Genomic DNA, 10,572 nt, shown 5'->3' with positions numbered 1-10,572 from the left:
TTTATGTTCATCTCTGTATTTTACGTAAGTTCAAAAAACGAACTCGAATTGCATTAAATTCAAGTCAAGTAGGCGTGGTATCAGAAAAAATAGACTTACAGTCGTATAAGTCGTTAACGTTGTCAAACCCGGCTGGGGTCCACCCCAATAAGTTGTGGATTCGAAATAACTTAAATCGGATTGAGTCTTATATGGTGGTTATGCCAGATCTGGATCTCCATAAAAAAAGTGCTGTCCATTTTTTGTGCATTTCATTTTCTCCAGAGTTGAAGGTTTATCTGCATAAACACGGATTTTCGCGTAGTCCCACAAAAATATCATGATATTGTTCAGTTTATATCGCCACCACGAGAAATTACACGGCCGGAAAAACAGGTCTCTTGCTATAAAATCATATTCGATCGACTTATGAAGCACGTTGCATGTGTGGCCTTGTTGAAACCACATATTCAACAGTCGTATTCTTCAATAGCAGGAAAAAAGTATGTTATCATATAACCATAACACTCCAAATGGACTATGACAGTCGTTCCAACGCTGTTTTCGAAGGTGTAAGGTAGTTTGTAGTTAAACGAGCTTTTGTAGTTAAGTGATCCATTTTCGTAAATGGCAGACTTTCAAAATAAAAATTTAATAGATGTCGATTTCCAGTTCATACTTTGCAATCACGAAATTGATAACCCTTAAGTTGATTATATGCGGCATAGCAATATATCAGTTTCCAAAAATCTAAAATTCCAAATTAAAGCCACTTCGGTGGGGAAAATGATGCTAAACCCTTCAAAATGCCCAAAAAAAGGGTTGGACCAATATATGGGATTTATAACAAAATATGTATCTATATTTATTATTTTCTACATAGATGTATGTCAGTATCCAAAAACCTAGAATTCTAAATTGCAAACACTTATGGTGGAAAATCGGAATGTCAAATTTCAGCCCCTGCGGTGAAAATGCGACAGCAACCTTCAAAATACCGAAAATTTAGCGATTTTGATTCCATACCAAAATGTGGACTGACATATTCCATTTTCGTATTTGAAACCACTACGACTTCTAAATATTTTTTGATATGGATGTTTATATTACGTTTCCATTTCTGTTTTGAATTCATGATTACGCCTTGGTTGTATTTTATTTATGCATGTCCTACCGTCTGTTGAAATCACGATAGGGCTCGCAATATTAAGGATAGAGTTTTGAAATTTTGCACATACAGGGTTAAATAAAAAAAAGAAAAACGCCATAATTGTTTTGAATTTTATTGAATGAAGGCAAAAAAATACCGGAAATAGCATCGAATTTTAGAATTAGTTTAGATTTGTTCGAATTGGTCACCTTTGGCGCGAATTACAGCCTTCAAACGGCCAATAAAACCATCAGACGCTGCCCAAATGTTGCTCTGCGGTATTTTGGCCAATTCCCGGCGAAGCGCTTACTTGAGGTGATCGACACTTCGGTATTTTGCTTTAAAAAATACTTCAGACACAATAGACCACCGGAGTGGTATCCGGAGATTTTGGTGGCCATTGTGCGCTAGAAATGAAACGAGGAACCTCATTTTGTAACCATTCTTGGATGGGGCGTACTGTTGTCCTGTTGGAATGTCCAAGGTCTGCGGCCAAAATGTTTGCATGCCCAAGGCTTTAATTCACCCTCCTGAATATTTTCGCGATAATCGTTTGATGAATACGAGCGGAGAGCGTCCATCGGCTGTTATGGCGGCCAAAGGTGCACATTTTCAGCTGACCTCCTTGGCAAGTAAACACGATAATTTTGTTTGTTTATAAACTGCTGGATAACGAATGTTTTCTCATCGAAGAAAACCAAATTCGGCAGTTCACCACTTTCGGCAAAGCGAAAAAACTCTTTAGATCTTTTTAGTGCGTTTACATTTAACCAGATTTCGTTAACCCAGTGGGTTTCAATTGTCATTTCCTTTGCATATATGCCAAATAAATCCTCATAAAGTAGGTTAACCCGGTAAAAAAGTTCTAATGTACAAGGAGTTTTGGAGTCGATTTTCTTTATGTTGCTTTGTAAATTCTTCTGGGCTCATTCTTCAATATTTGCCGAATGGAATATTGCGATATGGTTATCTCACGAGCCATTTTTCGGCACTACGACGTAGGTTTCGATCAAGTCGACTCATTACTTTTCGAACCATTTCTGCTCATGTTGCTGTTTTCTTCCGTCCACTTCCTTGCCGTCGGGCTATGCTACCAGTATCACGGCAATGAGCGATGGTACGAGACACAAAAGATTTTTTCACATTTAAATGCTGGAGTGATTTTCCAGCCAAATATAAAAAAATCACACTATGACGCTTGGATTCCATCACTAATAACTTTTTTTCTGGAAAATTCTCATCAAAATGCTTCTGTACGCTTGTAAACAATAATGAGCTGTCACCCGAATAATTTTAACAGCTGTCGCACGAGAGGTTCAGAAATGACAGCAGCCTGAAGTTGGTTGTAGTTTTTCATCTCACATTGATATTTTGAATGCCCTGCATAATTTGAAATATTTTGAAGATTAGGAGAGGCCAATGTGGCTATATATTTTTGGAAACATGCTAGACCTCGAATAGCATTGTGAATTAAACTCAACTTAATGGTGCCGCCTAATTTTAGACATTCTGTAATTATACCCCTCACCACACTGTGGTACAGGGTATTATGTCTTTGTGCATATGTTTGTAACAGGCAAAAATAATAGAGATAGACCCATGATTCCTTTTGACAATATGCATAGAATCACTTTCTAAGTCGATTTACGCATGTCCGTCTGTCTGTTAAATTGTAAACAAAGTACAGGTCGCATTTATGATCCGAATTGGATGAAATTTGGCATAGGTCACTTATTCGGCCCAAGGACGAACCCTATTGAAATTGGGAAAAATCGGTTCAGATTTAGATATAGCTCCCATATATATATTTAACCGATTTAATGTAAACGGTCCCTATATATCTTTCGATTTGCACGAAATTTGGTACAGCCTAATCATTTAGGTCTAGAATGATGTCTGCCAAGTTTCGTGAAAATCGGTCCAGATTTAGATATAGCTCCCATATATAGTTTCGTCCGATTTCATGTAAATGGTGCCCCAAAGTCCCTATATATCTTTCGATTTGCACGAAATTTGGCATAACGTACTGAACTGAGCCTAGAATGATGTCTGCCAACTTTCGAGAAAATCGGTCCAGATTTAGATATAGCTCTATATATAGTTTCGTCCGATTTCATGTAAATGGTGCACCAAAGTCCCTATATATCATTCGATTTGCACGAAATTTGGCATAACGTACTGAATTAAGCCTAGAGTGATGTCTGCCAAGTTTCATGAAAATCGGTCCTGATTTAGATATATCTCCCATATAAAGTTTCGTCCGATTTCATGTAAATGGTGCACCAAAGTCCCTATATATCATTCGATTTGCACGAAATTTGGCATAACGTACTGAATTAAGCCTAGAGTGATGTCTGCCAAGTTTCATGAAAATCGGTCCTGATTTAGATATATCTCCCATATAAAGTTTCGTCCGATTTCATGTAAATGGTGCACCAAAGTCCCTATATATCATTCGATTTGCACGAAATTTGGCATAACGTACTTAATTGAGCCTAGAATGATGTCTGCCAAATTTCATGAAAATCTGTCCTGATTTAGATATATCTCCCATATAAAGTTTCGTCCGATTTCATGTAAATGGTGCCCCAAAGTTCCTATATATCTTTCGATTTGCACGAAATTTGGCATAACGTACATACTTTATGGATAGATCAAGGTAGATTCACATTTAGATAAATATCACATATTTTATTTCATCCAATTTCATGCTAATAGTCCTGTTTATTATACCCATAGTGGTGAAGGGTATCATATAGTCGGCCCCGTCCGACTTTACTACTTTCCTTACTGGTTTTTCATTGAAGTTATGTTTTCCAAATCCCCTTGCACAAAAATATATGATATCATACAATTTTTTTATAACAAAGTCGATCCGGCCAAACTCAATGTCGTTTTTGCAGCTAATTTTCGAAAAAAACATAGATATTAAAAATAAGTGCAAATTAATGAATAGAATTATCTCAAAATGGCAATTCGGCTAAGTGATATTTAAGTTTAATTGCAATTTTTCTTCGCTTTTAGTGCAGTCTCAATATAAAAATAATAAAAAAACAAAAACAACAATTAAAGCAAATCTGTGAATTCAAGTTGTGCTAAAAAGAAAACGGCAACAACAAGAACAATAACAACAAACACAAAATCTTTTTAATCTCTCAACGTTAATTAATCGTTCGCTTTGTACATTTTGTCCGTCCAGCAGTAGCAGTCGAAGCGGCCCGGCATGTTATTGTGTCTAGAGTGTAAAATAAAAATAAACAACAACAACTACAATAAAAAAAGCTAAAAAACAAATTGCAAAGTAGAAAAAAATTATATAAAAGTACTTAGGAAAACATTCACACTCATATAGAAATAGAAACAAACACACACAGGTGCATACATACATATGTATGCATGTTTCTATATTTATATGCAAAAAAATATTGAAACGTGTGCGTCTGGTGTGAAAAAGGAATCAAGGTGTTAAAAATTATACATACAAACAAAATCCACTTTGAAAATCCCCAACATATACACACACACCCCATTCCCCCCTGGAGTAGCTGTTGAAGAACTGCAAGTGTTCACGAAGAAGAAGAAGTACAAACGTGCGTATACGTGGTCGTATTGAATTGCATTGCAAACAAACGTTGCATTTTAAAAGTCCCACCACAGCTCCGAGTATTCCGCTTGAAGGCACTGGCCGAAGTTCGTGCCATATCTAAGTGAATTGTAGTGAAGTGGGCGGGCGTGTGCATTCATATTCCGCAGACATTTCATCAATGCGACTGAACAAGACATACTGGCGCGCCATACGGCGTTATTTTCTGGTTTTCACGGCAATTGCATTCCTACCCCTGGCTCTGGTCTATTTGGTTCGCAGTGAACAAATCTACAAAATCAAAGGTTATGAGGTAAGTCTTAAAGTTTATCCATCTATTCGTCCGTCCATCCATCCATCCATTGAACCTACCAAGTATTCTTTCATCTATCGATCCCATCCATCCATCCGTGTAGACTGCCGCATTGTTTGTTTGGCTTTTGTTTTGATTTTTTTTGCTTCTTTGAATTTTCTTTTATAAAAAAGTGAAGCTTTTTCAGTTTTCTTTTGTTTTTGTTTTCTTTTTGCTCTTGTCTGATGTTGTAGACGCTTCAAAAAGCAAACAACCAACAAAGCTAGCCATTCTAACACTCATACATACTTACTTACATATAATAACAAAAATGTGTGTTTTGTTTATGTTTCGTATGCGGGTGGGCGTTTTACTCTTTGCAGGCAAGCTTTAAATTATTGCCTCAAACAAATTTGAGACAAACAAAGAGAGGCAAACATTGAGGTATACTTTTAGCCTGCGTTTTGTGTAAGGTATTGAAGGATTACTTTGCAGGCTCAGTCATGCTCACATACATAAATACATGCATGTGAAATGTGACATGCATAGGATTTGAAGTAATTAGTCGACTGAAAACAAAAGATTTTCTTGTTTTGAATTTACTGCCTAGTAAGGCTTTCAGAAATTTCCGCAAAAAGAGAGTGTCAACATTGCAATGGGTCTACGGTGTGAAGAGATTTTAAAGTAAAGGGTTATCCATTTCGTGGTTTCAGAAGTAATATCTCACAACGCATAAAATGATCAAACCTACTACAACAAGTAAAAAGTGTCAGTCGGTGTTGCCAACAGATATATACCTTCAGGATATGGTCTGCGAAGGTATACAGAATAAAACACATGTTTTATTATTCGCTTCAGATAAGGTATATGTTTTTTATCAAAGAGTTGCTCGTCTTTGAAGAGGTTGATCTATAGACTCCATCTTATTATACCCTTCACCACACTGTGATACAGGGTATTATGTCTTTGTGCATATGTTTGTAACAGGCAAAAGGAATCGAGATAGACACATGGTTCCTTTTGAGAATATACATAGAATCACTTTTTAAGTCGATTTATGCATGTCCGTCCGTCTGTCTGTCCATGTTAAATTGTAAACAAAGTACAGGTCGCATTTATGATCCGAATTGGATGAAATTTGGCATATGTCACTTATTTGGCCCAAGGACGAACCCTATTGAAATTGGGAAAAATCGGTTCAGATTTAGATATAGCTCCCATATATATTTTCGTCCGATTTAAGGCAATTGGTGCTCCAAAGTCCCTAAATATCTTTCAATTTGCACGAAATTTGGCACAGCGTACTGAATTAAGCCTAGAATGATGTGTGCTAACTTTCGTGAAAATCGCTTCAGATTTAGATGTAGCTCCCATATATATTTTCGTCCGATTTAATGTAAATGGTGCACCAAAGTCCCTAAATATCTTTCGATTTGCACGAAATTTGGCATAACGTACTGAATAGAGCCTAGAGTGATGTCTGCCATGTTTCGTGAAAATCGGTCCAGATTTAGATATAGCTCCCATATATATTTTCGTCCGATTTAATGTAAATGGTGCACCAAAGTCTCTATATATCTTTCGATTTGCACGACATTTGGCATGACGTACTGAATTGAGCCTAGAGCGATGTCTGCTAAGTTTCGTGAAAATCGGTCCAGATTAAGATATAGCTCCCATACATATTTTCGTCCGATTTAATGTAAATGGTGCACCAAAGTCTCTATATATCTTTCGATTTGCACGAAAGTTGGCATAACGTACTGAATTGAGCCTAGATTTATGTCTGCCAAGTTTCGTGAAAATCTGTTGAGATTTAGATATAGCTCCCTAATATTGTAAATTGATTTTAAGTAATTGACGCACCAAGGAACCAATATATGGCTGATAGGAACAAAACGTACTGAAATTAGTATAACCTAACCTGTGAGAAGTTTCGTTGAAATCGGTTCATATTTGGATATAGCTTCCATTTATATTTTAGCCCGATTTAAGTAAACTGGGCATCAAATTCCTTATGTTAGTCAGATTGACATCAAATTTTGCACAACGTACAAAATTGAGCATAGAATTACATAGCTCCGTTTAGTGATGAAAGGCATCATATAGTCGGACCGTCCGACTTTACTACTTTCCCTACAGGTGATATAAATGTCGAAGGATGAAGTCTATAGGTCAATCGAAAATATTGCGATTTGCAAAATTTGGATCAAATCAGATATTTTATTATCTTGATTGACATTTAGTGGGGCAGGTACCAGAAGGAGGGGACCTATAAGTTCCACTCCCATGAAATGTTGACCATTTTGTGGGGTAGGTACCAGAATAAGTGGATGAAACGGTTACTGCCTTTGAGTGTTATTATGCGCATCATCCGGCCAGACTGACTAACATTTGTAAAACGACTCTAAATTGTCTGAAACGGAATTGGTCCAAGAAACATGGTGCCTAAAACCAATATGTCGATTAGCCACATTTTTGCCGTATCAAAGTGCCATAAGGCTGAGGGTATAAAAATGGTGAGTTTGCCACAGCCACATATCGTGCTATAAGATGTGATTTAAATTAACATACACAAGCAATTGTCAACATTCTGAAGAAATTTGAAGATACTGGAGCGGTGACAAATATTGTACACATTATGGTGTAGTTTGCATTCAGATATATATCTATATAAAGTCCAGGTTATGAAAAAACAGAAACCAAATGACCATTCACAATGTCACAGATACGCGGAATAGGTGCTTGAACAACAGGCGTTGAACGACAGTTTTTCGACCAAAATGTTCTCCAGCGATGAAGAACATTTCTGACCAGGTGCGATGTTAATGAACAAACTAGTAATTTTTTGGGTTTTGAAACCCCTTAAGCAATTAAAAGGAGGCTATTACATCGAGAAAAATTCACTGTTTGGTTTGCTCTTTAGTCTGCAGGAATGATTGAAACTTACTTCTTCAAAAACGACGATGTAACGACTGTCACCGTCAATTCGGAGCGTTATGGTCATATGATAACCACCTTTTCATGTCTGCTATTGAAGAATACGACATGAAGAATATATGATTTCACAAGACGCTGCCACATAGTTCGAGTGAAGAAGGCTTTATAGCAAGAAACTTTTTCCTAGGCGCGTAATTTCTCATCGTGGCGTTATCAAGATCATATGATTTTACACCATTCGATTTTTTTGTGGGACTACGCAAAAGAACGTTTTTATGCAGATAAACTTCTCTCTTGAGGACTTAAAAGTCAACATTCGTCAAGATATGGCTGAGATACTGCCCAATATGTTTGAAAAATTGCTTGAAAGTTACCCCCTTTATATGGGGATCCTTGTCTGGGCATAGCCACCATATAAGGCTCCCACCGACTTAAGTCATTTTAAAAAGGATTTAACAAGATTTTCCCAACCGGGCTTAATAACGACTTACACGACTGATCACGTTATTCTGCAACATTTACGATCATTTGTGCAGAAGTTGAGCCATTTGCATGAAATCGATGGAAAATACACACGTGTATATGACAGCTATGAATATCTAAAATAATAATAACCAAATTATTTGTTTATTAAAATCACTTCATTACAGCAACTATTCAGATTCTCGTATTGCCGTAATATGAAAGAAATCCAAAAACTAATTTGCATTGATTGATAAATAAACATTTCACAAAGCAGAATATACAAGTTGTTTAGTTATTACTGAGTATCGTCATTACAATTTGTTTACATGATAAAGAAAAATCTCCTATTCCCCGTCACCCTTCATTACCATAGTGTTTTTCAGGTTTCCTTCAAAAGAAATGACTAGCCTCAATGAAAAAATTCGCTGCAGAGAAATTCCCAATGCGCCAATCATTTTTAATTGACCTGAGGGTCATGAATGTGTGTGTGTGTTTTTTTACTTTCATTCGTCATGATACAAATTGAAAGTGTCATTTCGGTGAACGGGGTATGATTACTTTGGCATTTCACAGTGCACATACATGCGTATCGTACATATATTTCGATTTCTTTTGACGGTGCGAGTGCAGAAGTAAACAAGTAAGGAAAGTAGTAAAGTCGGACGGGGCCGACTATATGATATCCTTCACCACTTTGGGTATATTCAACAGATGAATCCTAACAGACGTTGAAGGGCCATACACGAAAATGGATCCCTAAACATGTCATTGTGAACCGATTTCAATGAGACTTGCCAGAGATTAACTTATATTAAAGATATATAGGAGCTATATCTAAATCTGAACCGATTTTCACGACACTTAACACACATCATTCTAGACCTAATTCATTAAGCTATGCCGTGCAAATCGAAATATATATATTGACTTTGATACACCATTTACATTAAATCGGACGAAAATATATATGGGAGCTATATCTAAATCTGGACCGATTTTCAGTAAACTTAACACACAACATTCTAGACCTGAATCAGTACGCTGTGCCAAATTTCGTGCAAATCGAAAGATATATAGGGACTTTGGTACACCATTTACATTAAATCGGACGAAAATATATATGGGAGCTATATCTAAATCTGGTCCGATTTTCAGTAAACTTAACACACATCATTCTAGACCGGATTCAGTACGCTGTACCAAATTTCGTGCAAATCGAAAGATATATAGGGACTTTGGTACACCATTTACAATAAATCGGACGAAAATATATATGGGAGCTATATCTAAATCTGAACCGATTTTTCTCAATTTCAATAGGGTTCGTCCTTGGACCAAATAAGTGACCTATGCCAAATTTCATCCAATTCGGATCATAAATGCGACGTGTACTTTGTTTACAATTTAACATGGGCAGACGGACGGACGGACGCGTAAATCGACTCAGAAAGTGCATATTTTCAAAAGGAACCATCTTTCTATCTCGTTTCCTTTTGTCTGTTACAAACATATGCACAGAGCCATAATACCCTGTACCATAGTGTGGTGAAGGGTATAATGAGCAAATCGAAATCAAATTTTAATAGGTAATAATGTCAAATGATCAAGTTATTTTAAAAAGAGTGGTTAAATGGAAAGTAATTATTTTGATAGCATTCACCATACAAATCGTTTGTCGTGCACTTTTTTCTTTATGTGTGATAATAAAAAGAATTCGTTGAATGCCAAGACGACGGATTACCATTTTGGTTTTAGCCCGCCTTCAAAACTGCGTATTGTTGATCTCATAGAGGGTTTTTGAAGCAACGCGATCATTTTGAAAATACCGAAAATGGATCGGAACTTTGTTATATGTAGTCAATGTCATGTCATTCTTCAAGAGCCCAAAATCTATAGGTAGCAATTATAAGCCGAACATCACCACACAACCAACGGTGAAGGGAATATGGACAAGTAATTAGAAGGACTGTACTTATAGTTCCGTGGTAATTGTGTAGGGTATCGTATGATCAGCCACGTCCGACTATACTGCTCCTCTCACTGGTTTTATTTAACATACCCAATTAAAATAAATTTTCATCCGACTGATACGATTAATGTCCGAACGTGTACATGATTAGTTTTTTTTTTCTTTTAGTAATTGGAACAAATTTATGATGATGG

The 10,572-nt window shown here is 36.5% G+C and overlaps 1 protein-coding gene across 2 annotated transcripts in view; it reads left to right on the top strand.

Annotated features, from left to right (window-relative positions):
* Positions 1-4,878: 4,878 nt before the first annotated feature.
* LOC133331396 (carbohydrate sulfotransferase 11) overlaps positions 4,879-10,572 on the top strand; it is a 30,407-nt gene continuing 24,713 nt past the window's right edge. For both annotated transcript variants that reach the window (XM_061539889.1, XM_061539823.1), the window contains exon 1: positions 4,879-5,025. In XM_061539889.1, the coding sequence (XP_061395873.1) occupies positions 4,894-5,025 (132 nt within the window). In that variant the 5' untranslated portion in view covers positions 4,879-4,893. The remainder of the gene's footprint in view (positions 5,026-10,572) is intronic.

The sequence above is a fragment of the Musca vetustissima genome, unplaced genomic scaffold, assembly GCF_032173495.1.
Source record: "Musca vetustissima isolate MV318-11 ecotype Yass unplaced genomic scaffold, APGP_CSIRO_Mvet_v1 utg80434, whole genome shotgun sequence".
NCBI lineage: Eukaryota > Metazoa > Arthropoda > Insecta > Diptera > Muscidae > Musca > Musca vetustissima.
Note: the sequence above shows the minus strand (reverse complement) of the source record. Positions and strands in the feature narration are given on the sequence as shown.